General features: G+C 47.2%; 1 protein-coding gene across 2 annotated transcripts; it reads right to left on the reverse strand.

Moving 5' to 3' along the window:
* Positions 1–239: 239 nt before the first annotated feature.
* Positions 240–18,090, reverse strand: CNNM3 (cyclin and CBS domain divalent metal cation transport mediator 3). 2 transcript variants are annotated; one of them, XM_077262884.1, is made up of 9 exons: positions 16,586–18,090; positions 14,176–14,319; positions 12,661–12,813; positions 9,793–9,962; positions 9,619–9,715; positions 9,414–9,520; positions 8,264–8,399; positions 6,259–6,325; positions 240–695 (listed from the first exon to the last, which is right to left on the reverse strand). In XM_077262884.1, exons 1-8 carry the CDS (start codon positions 17,988–17,990, stop codon positions 6,276–6,278), a joined length of 2,262 nt encoding a protein of 753 aa, XP_077118999.1. In that variant the 5' UTR covers positions 17,991–18,090; the 3' UTR covers positions 240–695; positions 6,259–6,275. The 2 variants fall into 2 exon arrangements, with proteins under 2 accessions (XP_077118999.1, XP_077118998.1); XM_077262883.1 differs by lacking the exon at positions 6,259–6,325.
* Between the last annotated feature and the right edge of the window lie 3,094 nt (positions 18,091–21,184).

Raw genomic sequence — 21,184 nt, forward strand, 5'->3', positions numbered from 1 at the left:
GAAGGCGAGGTGCATAGATGCAATGTGCACTTATCACAACAGGGAACTTTCTCGGGATCAGTGGTGGTGTCAGCAGACAGACCCCTTGGTGAATATATACTTATTTCTGAGGCTAGGTGTATAACTGATCCACATTGCAATGAATAGGATAAAATACAGGGCAAATCTGCATCACAACCTGCCTGATGTACAGGTAGGGTCACAGAAGATGTTTACATGTAGTTATCACACACCACAGGTCAGGAGGATAAATTGTTTTCATAGTCATAAATGCTTCCAATTTCCAGCCCCGGCCCCTGAATACAAAATAAACATATAGCATATCTATGTATAGATCCTATAAAGTAGTACTACACCTTCACGAGCTTCAGGCGCTCCCTCTCCAGGAGCCATGGCAGCAGCGCTGCTGTAACACTATGTACACACTGTTCTGAGGACGGAGGCGCTACAGGAAATGTCTGCAGAGATGTGGCCCTGTGACCTGCCAGGGAAATCCACCACCTTAATTCACACAGTACTGGTCATTGTAGAAAATGGCACATTGAAATGGCATCGGTAAGATACTGTCCACTCCAGTGAGGAGGTTCTGGTCATGTTTGATGCCAGGCTTCTCGGGTGAGGTAAGGGTGGTCAGGGGGACTTCTCCTCCGCCCGCCGCTGCATCCCAGCATCATTCTTTACTTCCTTCTTGGTTTCTGGAAGGTCAAAAATATAGTTATCATGTGGCTCCATGTCCGGCGGCTTCTTGTAAAAACATTCATGTCACACAGAGGAGAAGATTTGCAAATACTGAAATGTAAATTCTTGATGCAGTCACCCCAAAATCTCAATGGACCCGAAAAAGTCAGGAACGTGTTGTCAGTTCAAGTGCTGAACAGATAAAGTGAACATTGACCACACACACGGTGGAAGATGCGGGCAGCACACATGACTCACTGAGGGACAGTGCAACCAGTGAGCCATGAGGATCCACAGAAACGGGAACGTTACAGGGGCATTCCTATGTATGAAATTGATGACCGAGCAGCATGATGTACTCTCAGTCACTTGGTGGTCTCATCACAAGTACCGATTTTGCTTTACGTCCTTAGAGAGATGCGGTCACCGTGATTTTGCATGTTAAAGTAAAAGCATGGCGCTGTTATACAGATTCAGTAGTGAAGAAATCCGCATCCTAGTTGTAATAACCTTTTTGGAGCATGGTGGCGGGACTGTGGGTAGGGTCTTCGGCTCTGCCCCGGCCTCTCCATCTGCCTCTGGTGTCTGTATATGCTTGATTTTTGACGTTCACAGGGGCATCATCCTTCCCGCAGGCAGCGCTTACAGATTCTTAAGTAAAATGGCGCCGGATGCGCAAATTCAGTTGTCGGCTCAATCATCTCAATATGCGTAAGTGCTGCCATTTTACTGAAAACTGCCAGAAGATGAACCTGTGCAAGCCTTAAAAAAGGAGGTTCATGCAGACATCACAGGGACGTGAAAGGGCCGGGGCAGAGCCGAAGACCCCACCCGCGGTCTCATCCCTATGCACCGAAAGGTTATTACACCCAAACTTCAAATGCAGATTTCGTCACTAAATTGTATCTAACAAAGAAGAGAGGTGGAGATAGAGGGGGAAAACAAGCAGGTGAGACGGTGACCTTAAATGTTTGGCCCCGCATAGTGCACCGAGCGCCTGGACTTGGTGTGAACAGTTATTCTGCACTGACAGTTCCTATAAAGTGAGGAAACGCTAGAGCCAAAAATGTCATCTACGGTATGTAGTAACTTTACCACATAAAATATGGAATAAATAAAATGATTTTGTTAATAATCCTGTGTATACAAATTCTACAACTGATTATTTTTGTTTGTTATGAGCTCAGGGTGTAACTTTTCTTCACCTATATAAAACTTTTTCTTGGTAAATGAGCAGAAGATACTTTTATATTAAATATTGTTTTATGCATTTTCAGGAGCACACTGCTCCCCTGCCCCGATGCTTGCTAGGAGGCGGTGCGCACCTGATGATGCATCGGTCATGCTGCTGGCCTGACCTGTCATAGTCCAGGCAGTGCGCTCTGCTGCTGATGCAGAGTCAGAGGTGCACTGGGGGACAGAAGACGGCATCAGAGCAGAGCATGCAAACCATAAACTGCTTGGAACTGCGTTTCTTGCGTAGGAACCGGCCACCCCTGGAACAAGCACTAAACTTATTGAGAACGGGAAGGTTTTTTTTTTTTTTTTTTTTTTAAAGAGGCGGCAAATTACAATGTTAATTGGCTTTACATGCACCTATTTTAGAAGATGAGACCACCCCCTATACTTGGAGATATTTAGTGTATCATATCTGCAAATCATCTTGTGGTCAGTTTAGCAGAAAAAGAGAAAAGCAACATAGCTGTAGCCAGATTTCTAAGAAAGCAGAACTTGTAAATCATCCACATCCATAGTAAACTGGCTGCTTGCTCTGCCACGGTGATTCAGGCTCCACAATGTGATTTTCTCATGTTTCAAGAGGAAAAATGGTGATCTGCAGCCAGACAGCCGGTCACACTGCGTCCATTGTTACCCATCACACCGCTCCTCTTCTGGTGCAGGGAGTATTGGAACCTACCTGACAAAGGGGTCTTTATCCGTGGTAAATGCTGCGGAGAACATCAGGCAGAAGACAACGACACTTTGTTTTCCTATTGTGCAAATCAATGTGCCATAAAGCGGATGAATGTGGCAAAGAGCAGCAGCGATATTCTGCAGACCCAGCGTGACCCAGAGAGCAGAAGTGGCACCCGAGCGCTGTGAGCAATGGATTCTCAGACAGATTTATCATTTCATTACTTTTCATGTCGCTTTAAAGGGAACCTGTCACCACGTTTTTGGAAGATGGGATAAAAATAGCGTTAAATAGGGGCAGAGGTGGGCGTTACATTAGTGTGTGTGTTATGCGTTTATTACCCACCTAAGTTGCCGAAATAACTTTGCAAAGTCTCCGTTTTCGCCTGTCAATCAGGCTGGTCAGGTCGCATGGGCGTTGTCTTCCCCCAGATTTGGCGTAGTTTTCCGTTGGTGGCGTAGTGGTGTGCGCATGCCCAAAGTCCGGAATCCTCTTCCAGGGGATTTAAAATAGCGCGGTGTTCGTTATTGCATTGGTGATCGGTGGGCGCGGCCATCTTCCTTTGGCCGCGCGTGCGCAGAAGCGGCGCTCTGCTGGCCGCGGCTTCAGGAAAATGGCCGCCGCGATATCCATCTGCGCACGCGCGGCATCCCGCGGCCATTTTCCTGAAGCCGCGGCCAGCAGAGCGCCGCTTCTGCGCACGCGCGGCCAAAGGAAGATGGCCGCGCCCACCGATCACCAATGCAATAACGAACACCGCGCTATTTTAAATCCCCTGGAAGAGGATTCCGGACTTTGGGCATGCGCACACCACTACGCCACCAACGGAAAACTACGCCAAATCTGGGTGAAGACACCACGCCCATGTGACCTGACCAGCCTGATTGACAGGCGAAAACGGAGACTTTGCAAAGTTATTTCGGCAACTTAGGTGGGTAATAAACGCATAACACACACACTAATGTAACGCCCACCTCTGCCCCTATTTAACGCTATTTTTATCCCATCTTCCAAAAACGTGGTGACAGGTTCCCTTTAAAAGGAATCATCAAAATCCAACTTATAGAAATTTTTGTTTAGATTAAAGGGGTTGTCTGGCCTAGGGGGTACAAGTCTACAGGCCCTCAGGGTCTACAGACCTGTGCATCTTCACAGCACGTGCACTGTATGGCGCTGGGAAAACAGTCATGTGACCACTAGCATGTGATCTGAAAACATGTCACATTCCGACCAGACGTGTGACGGCCTCATTCAATGCAAGTATATTGAGCAAAACTGGTAAGTCTAGTTGGAATATGGCCGGGAGTATGCACATACTTGCGATCACATGACCGCCCACTTCTGGCAGTGGAGAATTCTCAGCGCACAGTCACATAGTACCATAAGGCCGCACAACCCCTTTAAAATTTAATTTGTAATTTTTTTGGCAATTATAGATGAGAATTTTCAGCAATTATACACTTGGTCTTTTTAAACTAAAACATCCTGTATTTTTCAGGAAATGTGCACTTGCTGCAATGAGCAGACATGGACACTGTAGTTTGCACTGAAGCATCTAATGAGCGTGTGAAAAAATTCTTCTGAATTCAGGGGCTGCAGGGTCATCTGTGACATCACCTTTTGTGATTCCTAGATCCTGTGTTAACAGCTGCGTACAGAGGAGTTGTCAGTCTGTGTAACCATACCTCTGATATCAAGTAAAACTGCTCTAGAAGAGCCTTGGAATGAAACTTTATGTTCCCAAAACTAATGGCGGTAATGCTCTGGCGCAAAAGATCAGTTTAGTGCGATGCCCATGTGGAGATTTTTTGTAATCTACGAGATCTCCTTGCAGGGATCCAGCTGTGTAGTACTTTCCAATACCGGAGTCAAAGGCGCCTGACAAGCTAACAGAAGCCCTGCAACATACTGGCGAGAAGCCGCGTAGTCTACAGCCGCAGGTGGCCGCTAGCCCAGGTAGGGGTTTCTAGAGACAGGAGATTACAATGGGAAACTAGTTCTCTGCTAGAACAAAGAAAACTAGCTTTTCTTTCATACAAGGCCACTACTATTTTCACCTTTCTAATGCTCACCAAAAATTAGTACACCCCCTTTTGAAAAAGTAAAACTTAATGTCTCACTGAACAGAACAACGATTTCCAAAATTGACAGTTTCCTGCCAAATCTATTGGGTTTTACTCATTTATGCCAAGCACTGTATAGAGATGGAAGCTTTTATTTTGTCTTCCCCTCTAATAGTGATCTGAATGCGGGGGCTTGGGGTCTGTTCCCCACTGGGTTCTCATGCAATTTCATAGACATTGTCAGATAAAATATGTGACGCAGAAGAAATCATTGTCCTGATGGCTATAGGCGTGGGATAGAGCACAGCAAACAGCAATGTGGAAAGGGAATCTATCACTCAGGAAAACATACAGGCCGCGTGTATTTACTCCATCATTTCTGGCTTCAGTCTGTCCGGCTTATGGCTTCATTTTCCAATCAAGCATTTAATACTGATTTACATTTCTTCTTCTAAAGTGGTTTTCCAGCTTTAGAAAAACAACCTGTGCTTTACGCACCACCCTGGTGCCAGCATTCAGTCTGTACCCCTGCCCTGGGTTCTGTTTATCTGTAGCTCTGACTTTTCGTCGACAACGCTGCGGCCAATCTGAGCTCAGTGCTTAGGAGCAGCGGTGCGGACGGGATGTCAGCGCTGCAGACAGACAGAGCTGAACCTGGGGGCTGCATATTAGGCAGGATTATTACTATTTTTTTACCAAAAAACCCTGCATCTGGGGATAGTTTTTCTGAAACCCAGTAACCACAGCGTTCCTTTTAAACTACAGCCACCATCTTTAATGCCTCTTTACAGCATTCTAGCAGGATATATACAAGTCCCACGAGTCCTCTACATCAATTTTTTTCTAATCTTCCCATACAGTGGGAAGGCGGTCGGCGTCACTAGTCTTGGTTCAGTGTCTCCGCTGCCCTTACAGTCAGTCCTCCTTCCATGTAGATGACGCGTCCTACCTCATCCAGTGCCCCCAATCGCGCTCCTGTGCAGGCGTACACCACTCTTAAGCACTGTAATGAGCATGCACCACCTTTACTTCTAGGTCATCGGCGTCCTTGGGCCTCTCCGAGGGCACGTGCATTACGGTACTTTTGGCAGGGGCAGAGCGACTTATGCCTGCACAGGAGCTAGAAAGAGGACAGTCATCCACACGAAGCAGGGTGAGAGGACAAGCCGGAGCAAGACGCCCATTGGACCGGCAAGGTGGGAAGAATGTAATTTTGTAGAGGGCACGTGGGACTTGTATACGTCCTGCTAGAATACTGTAAAAAAAAGGCATTGAAAGGTGGTGGCCGTAGTGTATATTGGGGAAACCTGGTGACAGGTTCCCTTTAAATGACTGAGTCAGATCAAATACAGGAAAAGAACCTGATGCAGTCGGCCAGCGTGCTGTAGGTAATAACATTTAATTATCTGCATCTTCAGAACAAATACCGAAAAGACTGGAATGAAACACTGGGTAAAATCATGGAGAAGTTTAAGAAAAAAAAAATCCCATGATAGATTCCCTTTAACTCACTCAATGTGCAGGCGAGATGGTGCAGCAAGCGGAGGAAGACGATGGGTGCACTGATCAACAAGAGCACAACACACACAGATATATAGTTACCTCTGCGTTACCAGCTATTAGCTGACACTCTCTATTGTGCCCATAAGTGGAGTGCTGAAAACGAGTGCTGGAAATAGACAGGGTTACAAAGAAGAACAATGATGAGACCAGGGGCACGATACATGGTCCTCACCGGGGACCCCCACAAACTACATACTGAGGCAGGAAGGGAAGTTGGAGAAGACCTTGTAGAATGAGGACATGTCATCCCCCAGTCACTTGTGGATCTTAAGTGAAAAATTTGGCCGTAATAATTCAGAATAATTAAACCTCGTGTGACCCCGGTGGCAGAGCACTTTCCGGGGCGACAAATCCCTCTGGTGCTAAAGTTCTCATAATCACACACTCCGGGGGCTGCGGGGCAGCGAGCGACAACATTACCGGAACCCCTTCATGACAGAGCCAGGTTTTAGCCTCCGTTTTCTAAAAGCCATAAACTTTTTATTTTTTCCTGTTAACGCAGCAGTTTGAGGACTTGTTCTTTCGTAGGACGAGTTGTAGTTTTGACAGCACGGACTTTACCACGAAATGTACTGAAACTTGGCAAGTCATTCACACTGCAGATACATATATTTAAATAAGTTTCCACATTTGTGTTTTGGATTTTGTTTTAATGGTGTTCATTGTGCAAGGAAAAAAAAAACAAAAAAAAAACGACCTGTTAACATGAACCTCAATGTCGGCACAATTACAGTGATACCAAACATGTATGCAGGTTTTTTTTTTTATGTTTTAGTGGTCTAAAGAAATTCAGAAATTTGTGCAAAAAAAAAAAAAAAAAAGTGGCTGTTTTGAGACCTGGGACTTTATTTTTTTTATTGATAGAGCTGAGTGAAAGCTTGTTTTTGTAAATGTCGAGCTGCCGTTGCTATTTGTACCATTTTGGGGTTGATATATATTGATGATAGCGCTACACAAGTAAAAAATGAAACTGCTGTATACAGTCCATTAAAAACGTCAATCCTGGCCTTCATAGGATGACAGCGACACAGGCCTTTAGTAGGTACTCAGTCACCACATTAACCCATTGGTACTCGGGCATTAGGTTGTGTAGGGGCACCAACGTGCACCATCTGGTATTTGAGAAGGCGTTTAACAGAATCTGTGAGCAGGTTTCTGCTATTTATTTTGAGAGCAGATTAATCAGCGACCCTGATTACAGAGAGGTGTCGCTTACTTAGCAGCTTGCTGTAGTTTCAATACAATCAATGTTTTATTAGCAGGAGATTATCACTGCAGGACTAGGTCTCACGTGCACAGCAGTTCAGCTAATCTGTTTAACTCCTCCCCCAATTGGCAACTTTCTGACAGTGTACACAGGAAGCTGCCAATCAGTGCTGTGGGCGGGGTCATATACAGCTCAGCATTCTGAGTGAGCACTACTACATCTACAGCAGAGAAAAATAAGGATTTTATCAAAACTGCAGTAAGCAGCCCAGTAAGTGACACATCGCTGGAATCAGGGCCTTGGTCCCAACATCATGTTATTGGACTACATAGCAAAAATCTGCTGACAGATTCCCTTTAAAAAAAAACCAAAAAAAAACACAAAACCATGCATTTCCCATGAAAGGACCAAAGATCATGCACACAGCTGAATTCCATATCATTAAACGGCAGCCACAGCTGACTATAGTACTAACCTGATTTGGCTGTGTGCCTTTACGATTTTCCATTTTTTAGATAGAGGAAAAAAAAAAAAAAAAAAAAAAAAACCTTGGAAAGAATGAAAACTTTGCAAGGAAGTGTGAGCGCGTGACGTCAGTTCACTATACAGCCTAAAAGCATAGCAAAACCACTCAAAAAGACCCCCCTCTTATCCAAACAACATTTCTTGTGACAGATTTGTATAATATACAAGTAGGCCTTCTTTCTTGAAGATGAATCCTCCCCAAAAAATGACAATTTTTAAAGCAAATCTGCATGGCCACCTCCAAGAGGCTTCACAATATTATGACTGGAAGTCCCATAATATAACACATTCCATTTTTGCTATTTGCCATACCTGTGCCGGCGTTCTTGTCATTCAGCAGCTGAGTCTGGCTGGTCGGAAATATCCTCAGTTCTATGCTGTCGGGAGACTGAGCACTGAAGTGCGAGTGTGAGGTCCGGAGAGCGTTCAGGTACTGCAGCCGGGAGACCTGAGTAATGGCGACCCATGTGTTAGACGTTCAGCAGAACATTGGCGCCATACCTTTGTTATCCCGCACTGGCGCCATACCTTTGTTATCCCGCACTGGCGCCATACCTTTGTTATCCCGCACTGGCGCCATACCTTTGTTATCCCGCACTGGCGCCATACCTTTGTTATCCCACCAGAGCCCAAGGACGCCCGACGCTACGGAAAGCATTAGTGACGCTTCCACCTTACAGATCACTATGGATGAAGGGTCATCATTGGATCATAGATTTTTTGCCGAATTCACGGGACAGGTGGATTACTAGCTCCCACCGCTGTGCTGAGCGATCGAGAAGTCACCACTGAATGTAAGAACGAGACTGTCAGACTAAGGTCGGGGTCACGCTAGCATATGGCATCAGATGTGATATGCTAATGACCATCAGCTCTCTCTCTACTGCAAAAGTGAGCCGAGTGTCAGTGCTCCGATCCTCTCGCATGACAAAATGATAGCACAGGTGCAGAGGAGACAAAGAAAAGAATTTCTCCATCTCCTCCATTGCCGATGTCTGCGGCAATCGCACTGCAGTCAAGTGACATCCAAGTGCAGTGCGATGTTTCCCATGCACCATAAACTTGAATGGGTGAGAGCGATCAGATTCTCACAGCCATTAGTAGCATGCTGCAATTGTTTTCTCATGCCAACCCAGCATTAGAAAATAATCGCACGTGTGCAGTGCCCCATAGAGTAACACTAGTCCAAGTGCAATCCGATTTTTTTTATCGGATTGCACTCGTCTGATTTAGTCGCTCATGTGAGCGTGCTCTTCCAATGAGAGCTTGTGACCGTTACCTCTGACTTCTGCTCAGTCAGAAGTTGCAATCAAAACATGGTGGATGGGGATCGGCGTGACACTGGGAAGAGCTGAAGACAGCAGGTGGTAAAGCTTATTACTAGGGGCAGGTAACCTGGGTTAGTGATGCCACTCCTGTGTTAAAGCACTGTGCTTGTGTTTTTAAGAGGTTTGTTCCTCACCTTGATTATCTGAAGGTCTGATAAGGCTCTGACAGAATAGTCTGGACAGTAGAAGCCAGAATCTGCAGACTCGCTTTGGTCTTGACTATTGGTAGGAGTTTGGTGACCTAACAAAAAAATTATACTACAGTAAGAATAGGTCCTGTGTCTACAGGTATAGATTCATATCCGTGTCATCTGGGACTGTTGGATATGATGTTCTTACCTACTAGGCAGGGGCTCAGTGCAGCCACTCCAAAGTATGTAAATGCCCCATTCTCAAACCGAAGGCCTTCTTTTCCAATTTCCACCTGTACTCTGCCCTGAAAGTCAAATACACCAAGTCAGATAACTAGAGTTGAAGGTAAGCCTCCATGAATCCCGTTTCTTCCACACTCACCTGCAGAATGAGAATAAAGTAGTCCACGGGCTGGCTTCGCAGGTACAGGTAGTGTTCAGAGGCAAGGCGGTCACTGTCGTCAAACTTCACCTCTTGGGTGACCCCTGGAAGCTTCAATAAGTGCAAGAGGACCTTTTCTGACACTCGGGAGGTGCTGAACAGCTCCACTTCTAGCAACGAGAACAAGTCAGCTCAGATTTAGTGGTTTTCTGCTCTGTGCTTTTTACAACCACACTAGCAAAAAGGAAGGGAGGAGATTAGTCCACCACAACCCCTTTGTATACCAGACCAATGCCCAAACCCCATAACCTCCCTATCCAATATCACTGAAGGGGGGCTTAATTGTCTCCTCTCCAAATCGCACCTCACCACCTGTGCGCTCGACCACATCCCATCCCACCGCCTCCCCAACCTCAGCACCACACTTATCCCATCCCTAACCCACCTGTTCAACCTATCACTAACTTCTGGCACCTTCCCTTCTGCGTTCAAACATGCCGCAATCACACCTATCCTTAAAAAGCCAACCCTCGATCCAACTGCTATGTCCAGCTATCGACCAATATCGCTGCTCCCATTCGCTTCCAAACTCCTGGAGCAGCACGTCCACGCTGAACTTTCCTCCCACCTCTCATCTAAAGGTACCTTCACACGAAACGACTCTACAACGAGAACGACAACGATCTGATCGCTGCAGCGTCGCTGTTTACATCGCTGTAGAGATGTCAAACACACCAGCTCCAGAACGACGCAGGAGCGATCCTGTGACGTAGCGGTGACGCACTTATCGTTCTCACAGGTCGTTAGCTCCATGTTTAACATTGCTGGCATCGTTGCTTTTGCTGTCAAACACGACGATACACGCCGATCTGACGACCAAATAAAGTTCTGGACTTCTAGCTCCGACCAGCGATATCACAGCAGGATCCAGATCGCTGCTGCGTGTCAAACACAACGAGATCGCTATCCAGGACGCTGCAACGTCACGGATCGTTGTCGTTCTCGTTGTAAAGTCGTTTCGTGTGAAGGTACCTTAACTTGTTGTTCGACAATCTACAATCTGGTTTCCGCCCCCATCACTCAACTGAGACAGCCCTAACCAAAATTACTAACGACCTACGGACAGCCAAAGCTACTGGACAATACTCTGTACTCCTCCTTCTAGACCTGTCCTCTGCTTTCGACACAGTTGACCACTGCCTCCTACTACAGATCCTCTCCTCCTTTGGCATCAAAGACCTCGCCCTATCCTGGATCGCCTCGTACCTTTCCAACCGCACATTCAGCGTCTCCCACTCCCACACTACCTCCTCATCCCACCCTCTCTCTGTTGGAGTCCCCCAAGGCTCTGTTCTAGGACCCCTACTCTTCTCAATCTATACACTTGGCTTGGGACAACTCAAAGTCTCATGGATTCCAGTACCACCTATATGCTGATGACACTCAGATCTGCCTCTCTGGCCCAGACGTCACCGCTCTGCTGTCCAGAATCCCAGAGTGTCTATCAGCCATATCCTCCTTCTCCTCTCGCTTCCTCAAACTCAATGTGGACAAATCTGAACTCATCTTTCCTCCATCCCACAGATCTTCCTTACCTGACCTATCTATCGCAATCAATGACATAATGCTTTCCCCGTACCAGAAGTCCGCTGCCTCGGAGTAACCTACGACTCTGCCCTGTCCTTCAAACCACACATCCAAGCTCTTTCCACCTCCTGTCGCCTCCAGCTCAAAAATATCTCCAGAATCCGTCCTTTCCTCAACCTTTAATCTACTAAAATGCTTATGCATGCCCTCATCATCTCCCGCCTTGACTACTGCAACATCCTTTTCTGCGGCCTCCCTGCTAACACCCTTGCACCTCTCCAGTCCATCCTTAACTCTGCTGCCCGACTAATCCATCTCTCTCCTCGTTACTCCTCCACTTCCCCCCTCTGCAAATCTCTTCATTGGCTCCCATTCCCTCAGCATATCCAGTTCAAATTACTAATACTGACCTACAAAGCCATCCATAACCTGTCTCCTCCATATATCTCTGAACTAATCTCCCGATATCTTCCCTCACGTAATCTCCGGTCCTCCCAAGACCTCCTTCTCTCCTCCACACTTATTCGCTCCTCATCCAATCGCCTCCAAGACTTCTCCCGAATATCACCCATCCTCTGGAACTCTCTACCCCAACACGTCCGACTATCAACCACATTCGAATCCTTCAGACGGAACCTGAAAACTCATCTCTTCAGGAAAGCCTACAGCCTGCACTGACCCCCCTGCCTCCTCATCACTACCGAAGCTACTGCCTCACCAACACCGGAGCTCCTGCAACCCCCAACCTACTGTCTCCTTCCCCATAATCCTGTAGAATGTAAGCCCGCAAGGGCAGGGTCCTCGCCCCTCTGTATCAGTCTGTCATTGTTAGTTTGTTTACTGTAAGTGATATCTGTAACTTGTATGTAACCCCTTCTCATGCACAGCACCATGGAATCAATGGTGCTATATAAATAAATAATAATAATTATTAGTCAGCGCAGAACTTTACACTGCCCCGATTCGGCTGCCACTGAGGACCAAATTGGACAACCTGATATTTACCCATTTACTCCCCTCTATCGTGTACCCTTTGATCCTTTCTCTTACATCGTACAGCAAACACTAACGATCTATTCTAAGCAACGTTTTCGAAGACGAGATGCAACTCAGAAAAAGGCTAAACCTTAAAGACCTCCTCACAAGAAGACGCGTCAAAGCTGCTTCTTCACATTGAAGTGTCTGTCAGAAATGTTGTATTCAGGATTGTGAGGCACCACAATGCAAGTGTCAAGAGGAACATTCCTAGGGAAGAAAATTAAGAAAAAAAAAAAAAATTACCTTGCGACAAGAAGCGCTGCGTCGCCAGTAAGAGTTGGGGTGACAGCTTGACTTTCTGTTCGGTGTCTGCGGTCTTGAAGAACGACAGGTCTTCCCCACCACGAGGCATGGCCATAGGCTGCACTCGGGGACGTTTTTTCTTCACATTCTGCTCTACAAAGGAAGGTTGATACCAAACGTTTGCTCTTGTGACCATCACTTGGTTTATCATCATTAGTGATCACACCAGACAGGTCACTTCACCTTTACAGAGCTGGCCTTACACATGGAAGGTGTGCCATCTTTACTATAAACATGAAGGACGTGCGTGGTTATCTCACACCAAGCAAGGGGACAACTTGCCGGCAGCAGAATATATTCTATGCAAAGAATGTGTTTTCTGGGAGATGAATCAAGAGGACACAATTACATTTCTTTTTGGCATACATTTGGCGTTATGTGGCAAGACAGTTACTATCGGACACACAAAACTTATCCATGATTCCTTTGCAGCAAAAAAGGTGTCCTTCAGGTCTACGCGGTGCCAGTATGGCTCAACAAGCCCCAGTATAGGAAAGTGTAGTTCACCATGCTTTCTTACGCAGTGGGGCACAGAAAGAAGTATGGTAAGTATGCCATGGTGGCAATCCTCGCAGCGCTGGGGTCCTGGGTTCAATGTTACCAAGAGGAGCATCTGCACAGAGTAGGCATATTCTGCCTGTGATTATATGGTTTTCCAACATGTACAAGTTTTCTCCCACACAAAAACTTGCATCCCTGGAAAATGCTGGGCGACTAAATGGCAACCATTGCCCTCACCCTGCCCTGCAGCTCTCTACTGCTGGGTTTAAATGGAATTTTTTCAGAAGTGGATTTGCTACAAAACAAAGGGGAAAAAAATTGTTTGAAAGGCTCTCCCCATTTATTCCGATGTTAAGCCTCTCTGCCTTTTGAGCGGTTTTTCATTGTATCCCCGGTTTTCAGGTTTTGTATGCAATGTACAGGCAGCTCCTGCACGCATTGGTAAACTGAACGAAGCATAGTCACGTCAGTAATGTGGGAGCGCGACCGATCTCTACCCGACCCACGCTATATAACACCTGTATCACAGGATTACAGAGGAGCACCAATATCATACACTCTGATGATACAAGTTATAAGAAGACACTTGCAAAAAGATTGGCAGGTCGGATGTCAATGCTGATAGTCTGCGACAGTTGGACCAAGGTAATGCGCACTTCCTTGGCGTCTCTTGTGATTATTAGACCCCCGCGTCGGTCTGACGTGGGCGCTGGACCAGGGTTTAGCATCCACATCACCAGATCAATACTAGGCGATCATGCCGTGCACAGCAGGTCGGGTTCAGACCAGCATGGACAACACACTGACCGGGGAACATAACCACCGCTGCTGCCATGAGGGTCCACATTTACCGTGGGCCTCGATTAGTTGATATTAGAAGATGGCAATCCCAGATCCACTGCCCCCTCTGCATGTGACCATTTCCACCAGCCCCCCTACAGCCTCGCTCCTTACTGCAGTCTTCCGACTCATCCAGTATCTCGGATTTTATTATTTCTTCGATAACGTCTTCCAAAGTTACCAGACCCATCACCTCATAGAAGGGGTCTCCTTCTCCTTCGTTGTTCACCTTCTGTACAATGGCCATGTGGGACTTGCCTGGGAAAACATGGTATGAACACAAAACAACAGGACATGATTATCTAGGAGATTTTCAGAAAGGAACAAGACTTCATGTCACTTAAGATCCTTTTCCATGGACAAACTGGCAGCACGATACGACCAACTTTCACCGATCGGTGGTGGTTTGAATACCTGTTTACACAGGCAGACTGAAGCAGTATACTAGATCCCTCAGTTCACATTGGCTGCCATAGTTTTCAGGAGTGTGAGTCCTCTTTACACAGAACGATGCACCACCGAGAGTGATTATTCTTTTTTTTGTGCTGCGCAAAAGATCATTTCACTTGATTTAAGGGTGTTTTGCTCATTCATCAACCGATCTGCAGCCTGTTTACATGGCAAGATAATCATGAAACGAGAGTTAACGAAACTCGTTACTGATGATCCTGCCTTATAAATGCCCCTTAACAGTGCCTAGACTATTACTGCATGGAGACCACTCCAAGACTCACGTACTGGGTCTCCTGACATCCCCCTACTATGCAGACTTTAAGCATATTCTGCCCCAATTCATTTTACATTATCCCCCACATCTAAATTTCACTACTGGCTGACTGCGGTCTGAATCCAGACCAGTGACGCCTGCATCAAAGACAGCGGGTCTGCCCCAAAATGCTGCTGTGACCCCAGACACAAGGCCCTGATGTCACCAACCACTAAATTTAGTGCACCAAGTTCCGAATTAGATTTGGAGTCTGGTTTGTCCAAGACAGTATGTCTGCCTCATGGGTTGGAAATTCTGCCGTGACCCGATACACAAGGCAATGATGCTGGTCAAGGGACTGAATTAAATGGAACCCATCAGGTCCCAGCTGTTGTGTCTACATATGTAAATCCCATGCCTAAGGCTTCTTTTACACTTGCCGTAATTTTGCGGCCCCAATAGATTTCTATGGGGCCGCAATAATTTCACGGTGCGCCGTATAAAAAAAAAAAAATCGAGCCTGCTCGATCTTTTTCACAGCTTACGTACACGGCCCCCATTCAAAATCAATGGGACAGCAAAAACAACGGAAGGTTGTTTTTGCAGTGCGCCAATTCCGGTTTTGCGGAACACCATTTTTTTAACCCAATACTTTTGCTATAGTATTGGGAATGTGGAAAACGGCGATCCACAAGGTTTTTGCGGTGCATTATTGCGGCAGACCTTGAAAATTGCGGCAATACGGCCCATAAAAAAGGCCCGCAATGACGGGCCGCGAAAAAACCCGGTATGTGTAAAAGAAGCCTTACAGTCCCTGTATTACCTTACACACATACAGATGTTCAGAGAGTGTTTCTAAAGTCCATTTATGATATGTAAATGAGGGCTTTGACTAGTCGATGAGGCATTAGTGTCCCCAGTCGGCCCTTTTGGCGTAATAACCTAACTTATGAGCGCCAGCATCATCGCTACCGCTAAGCTCACCTTGCGCATGTGGGCGGCTTCTTTCCCTCATTGCATTGATCCTCTGGTGTCGGCTTCAGAAAGGCGCGCTGCACATGAGCGGAAGTGCAGAAGACTTACAGTCATGAGCATGCGCCTCTCCGAAGCCAGCAGCAGAGGATCAATGCAATGAGGGAAAGAAGCCGCACACATGCGTTAAGTATGTATAGTGATGATGCCGACACTTGTAAGCAAGGCTGTGGAGTTGGTAAGCCAAACCTCCGACTCCTCAATTTCCATGACACCAACTCCACAGCCCTGTTTGTAAGTCGTGTTATTATGCCCAAAGGGCCTCCCATCTTCTTACGATGACATCCTCTTCTTGTCTTCACGCTGTGGCTCCGGCGCAGGCGTACTTTGTCTGCCTTGTTGAGGGCCGAGCAAAGTACTGCAGTGTGCAGGGAAAGGTCAGAGAGGCCCAGCACCTGCACACTGCAGTACTTTGCTCTGCCCTCAACAGGGAAGACAAGAAGAGGACGTCATCGTAAGAAGATGGGAGGCCCCGGACCGGACCGCGATGCCCATCGTACTGGGACCGCCCCTGGGTGAGTATAATCTAACCTCTTTTTCTCATCTTTCAGGATACATCGGGGGGCTTATCTACAGCATTCCAGAATGCTGTAGATAAGCCCCTGATGCCGGTGGGCTTAGCTCACCTTCGATTCTGGGGGTGACAGATTCCCTTTAATAACCTGAGAAGATCCATGGTGGACCCTTACTAAATCTAGCAGAGCTTCCCCTGCTTTATTCAACTTTTAACAGCGGGCATGGATATTTGCAGACAGACCCTTCCTGGGCATAATCAGAAGCCCTCACCCTTCTTGAACTCCTCCAGCACGGCGTCCAGCTTGGTGTCACTGAAGACAAAGTGGACCGGGTGACTGTAGAAACGTGTAATGGTGCTCAGAGGGGTGCAATCTTCGGGGTCCACAAAAGCCAAATCTTTCAAGTAGAGGATGTCCACAATGTTGGACTGCTCGTTCTCATACACGGGGATACGGGTGTAGCCGCTCTCCATGATGCTGGACATGGTGTTGAAGTCTAACAGGGCATCGCCGGGTAGCATGAAGCAGTCTTTCACAGGGGTTAATATGTCTTCCACCGTCCTGTTCCTCAGCGCCCCCTTGCTGAACTCGTCCCGCACCAGCTCACTGTAGGGGTCTCCACACCGGGCCAGTTCTAGTATCCGCAGTCTCAGGCGGCAGCAGCTCGGGTCCTGCCCAAAGACCTTCTCCAGGACCCAGGATAGAGGAAATGAGACGGGCACGGGCAACAGCAGAAAGAAGTGGGTGAGCCACAGACACTTGGATGCCAACCAAGGACCCCAGACAGCAGTGATGGCAGCCGGCAAGGCCTCTCCAGCAAACAAGAGCAGTCCGGCTGCGGAAAAGATGGCGCCAGCTATGGAGTCTATGGCATAGTACAGCAGGACGGCCACGGCGGCATTAGTTATACAGCACAAGGCGAGAAGGGAGATGAGCGTGTAGCCTCCCCACCGAGTGCGGAGATAATCCAGGCGGGTGGCTCCGGATCTTTCCGAGGGGGAGCCCCAGTCCTTCAGGATGCCAAGTTCTGGGGGTTCAAGAATGAGGGTGCTCAGTTGTAGCCCCCGGAGCAGGCCGGAGAGCAGGACGCAGACAACTATGAGTACGGCCAGCAGCCACACGTCCAGGTAGCCGCTCTGGGAGAAGAGCGCGCCCTGGAGCCTAGAGGTGGGCGAGAAGCGGGCACACTGCTGCTCGGCCCTCACCCAGGGCGGCTTCTCCTCCTCGTCCTCCGCCACAGTGATCACAGTGTCCCCCCCGGGGTACAGGCTCCAGGCTGCCCCCTGCCGGACACACAGGTTGTACAGGAGCCCCTTCCCCCCTCTGACCCCGTCCTGCACCCGCACAGTGACCAGGCCGGAGTGCTGCCCGCACACCACGAACTCCTCCAGCAAGTGGACGGGGCCGGCAGCTGCAGGGGCGCAGCCCGGGCCCTCGGGGGCCCCAATGGACAACCAAGGCCAGGTATCATTCCGTAACCCTGAGCCATAGAGCCGGAGGCGGAAAAGTGACCCAGGACGAGCCCTAACTACACCTCCACTCATAGACACGCCACTTCCATCTTCCAGTCGCAGTCCGACCACCTGGGCCTGGTCCCCGGCCTCACCTACCAGCGAGGCCGCTCTTGTTACCCCTAATGCGGCCGCAAGCAGAAGCCGCACCGCAGCAGCGGCCATGTTGGTAGAGGCAAAAGGTAAAATAGCCGTCCCACACAAACACAGAGTCCAGCAGCCAATCACCGGGCGCCGCCGCTGCTGCAGCCCAACCAATAAGAATTGCCGCAATCTCTATCAACCAATAGAAATCAGAAGGTGTGAATACTGGGCGTGGCTACTGCCGGGCTGCCGTAAACAAGGAGGGGAGCACGGAGAGACTTAACCCCTTGTGTTCCTGGAGGTCAGGATTAAAAACAACGGACAGAAAAGATTAGCGCACAGAACAGAGGGCGGCATTATGTGGAGCCTGGCACGGCGGGTCCCGCACACAGCGCCCGGGGGGCAGCGGCTCTGCCAGCACCTGAGGGGCCACATCCGCATTCAGGGCATTCCAAGCCCGGCTCAGGTTACTCCCCTGCAGGCTGTCACTGGGGCGAGCACATGTGGCGGAGCGCCAGCCCTCAGGAGCGCCGCTTGCTGTCAGTGAATGGGAGCTGTCCCTGGATGTCCCTCCTCTGTGGGGACCGGGTCCCACTGGTGCACACAGCCAGTCACACTGCCTACAGGAGAGCCACAGTGCACTGTGCGATGGGGGGAAATTGGGGGTTTGGGGGGGAAATTGACCATTTTTTATCCGTATGACTGTTTTTACCCTGCCACGTATACACAGATCTATTATCTATCCCATAATCTATATATCCTCTATCTATACTGTATATCTATTATCATCTATCTATCCCATAATCTATCTATATAGCCTCTATCGCTACAGTATATTATCATCTATCTATCCCATAATCTATCTATATAGCCTCTATCGCTACAGTATATCTATTACACTGGTCAACAGCATTTTTGGTGCCAAAGATATTTCATCGAATTTAGGGTATTTTTGGGGTGCTGATTCTGAATATGTCATCAGTTTTGCCAGATTGGCTCAAGTTTTTGAGATTTTTGGTATCTTATTTATAGCACTTGTTGGTAAATGCGACGCATCATCTCATTAATTTCTTTGGATTAGTACTTGAACTGAGCAGTTCTCAATATAGTTTTGTGTTAATTAGTGTTCTAAAAGTGTGTTCATAGCTTGATTTTTGCACTAACTTTATGTTGTTGTCTGTTTTCCAGTGAAAAGCATGAACTCATCAAGAAGAAGTTGTCTTAACGATCCAGACTCATTCTGTTACATTTGTGGTGAATACACACTGCCAAAACATAGAAGAAACATAACAGACTTCGTAAAAAAAGTGTATTTTGCCTATTTTGGGGTTATGCTTGGGGACCAAGACATAGTGTGCAAAGCATGTATCGAATTATTACGAAAATGGAGCAAAGGACAAAGAAAAAGCTTCAAATGTGGTGTTCCAATGGTGTGGAGAGAGCCAAAAAATCATCATGATGACTGTTATTTATGGTAAACACAGGTACAGGCACATCTTCACAATGAGGGACAGGCCTTCTTGCAGATTCCATGTTACTCCCATTTTCGTTTCTTATGCTTATTGAATCCTTGCACTTGCACTGCACAGAAATAACAGTCATCATGATGATTTTTTGGCTCTCTCCACACCATTGGAACACCAAATTTGAAGCTTTTTCTTTGTCCTTTGCTCCATTTTCGTAATAATTCGATACATGCTTTGCACACTATGTGTGGTGCCCAAAACTTGTCTTGGTCCCCAAGCATAACCCCAAAATAGGCAAAATACACTTTTTTTACGAAGTCTGTTATGTTTCTTCTATGTTTTGGCAGTGTGTATTCACCACAAATGTAACAGAATGAGTCTGGATCGTTAAGACAACTTCTTCTTGATGAGTTCATGCTTTTCACTGGAAAACAGACAACAACATAAAGTTAGTGCAAAAATCAAGCTATGAACAAACTTTTAGAACACTAATTAACACAAAACTATATTGAGAACTGCTCAGTTCAAGTACTAATCCAAAGAAATTAATGAGATGATGCGTCGCATTTACCAACAAGTGCTATAAATAAGATACCAAAAATCTCAAAAACTTGAGCCAATCTGGCAAAACTGATAGCATATTCAGAATCAGCACCCCAAAAATACCCCAAATTCATTAAAATATTTTGGACACCAGAAAAAAAAATTTTTTTTGTTGACCTGTGTTATCTATCCCATAATCTATCTATATATCCTCTATCTCTACAGTATATCTATCTATTATCTATCCCATAATCTATCTATATAGCCTCTATCTCTACAGTATATCTGTATATCTATTATCATCTATCTATCCCATAATCTATCCTCTATCATCTACCTACCTGCTATCTATTATCTATTACACAGGTCTGCGAAAAAAAAAATTTTCAAGAGCTGTTTTGGTTATTCCACGTAATCTTTATGTTTTTAAGTGCGCTGAATCCGAAAATGACCTCCGTTTTGTCATAGGACATCATGTTTTCTGACAATTTAAGTAACTATGTTAAATAAGACAATACCTCAAAATAAATGAAAATAGACTCCTAAAATTAATTTTTTATTACAAATGTTTCAGGAAAATCATTTTTTAACTGCAATGAGCTCACTAACACACACTAAAATCGATTCTTCCTCCCTGTGAGGCTTCTCTTGGTACATTTACGCTTGTGAGTAACATCTGGAATGTCTCTCGGAAGCGTCCAACCAGTAGCGTAGCTACTGGGGGGGCAGAGGGGGCCATCGCCCCGGGCCCAGTCACATGGAGGGGCCCACTGAGAGCCGCGGCCGCTTAAGGCTACGTTCACATTTGCGTTGTGCGCCGCAACGCACAACGCAAACAAAAACGCAACATTAAGTCATTACCAATAAGCGGCCGCGGCTCTCTGATGTTTCAGAGTACAGGAGGAGGCAGGCAGGAGCGCAGGCTGCAGCATCGCCCCGGGCCTTGTAACATGATTGCAGGAGGGGCTGGGGCCCACCCATTCATCCAGAGCCGCGGCTACTTCAGTGTTAAGCAATAAGCGGCCGCGGCTCTCTGCAGGCCAGACATGGCGACGCGCTGCTGCCTGGTCTCCGCTCAGCTGGAGACTCTGTACGCTGCCCAGCAGCCAATAGCAGAGTCTCACTGCGAGCGCACGGTGCGGGCTGGAGCCGGAGCGCTGCTAACCTGATAGTATCTGACAGGCTGGCAGCGCTGCAGATAGCTCCGCCTCCACCCCAGGTCTGCTGCTCCTATTGGTCCGCTGTTCTCAGTCAGGTCCTAGTGAG

Source organism: Ranitomeya variabilis, chromosome 5 (assembly GCF_051348905.1).
Source record: "Ranitomeya variabilis isolate aRanVar5 chromosome 5, aRanVar5.hap1, whole genome shotgun sequence".
Taxonomy (NCBI): Eukaryota; Metazoa; Chordata; class Amphibia; order Anura; family Dendrobatidae; genus Ranitomeya; species Ranitomeya variabilis.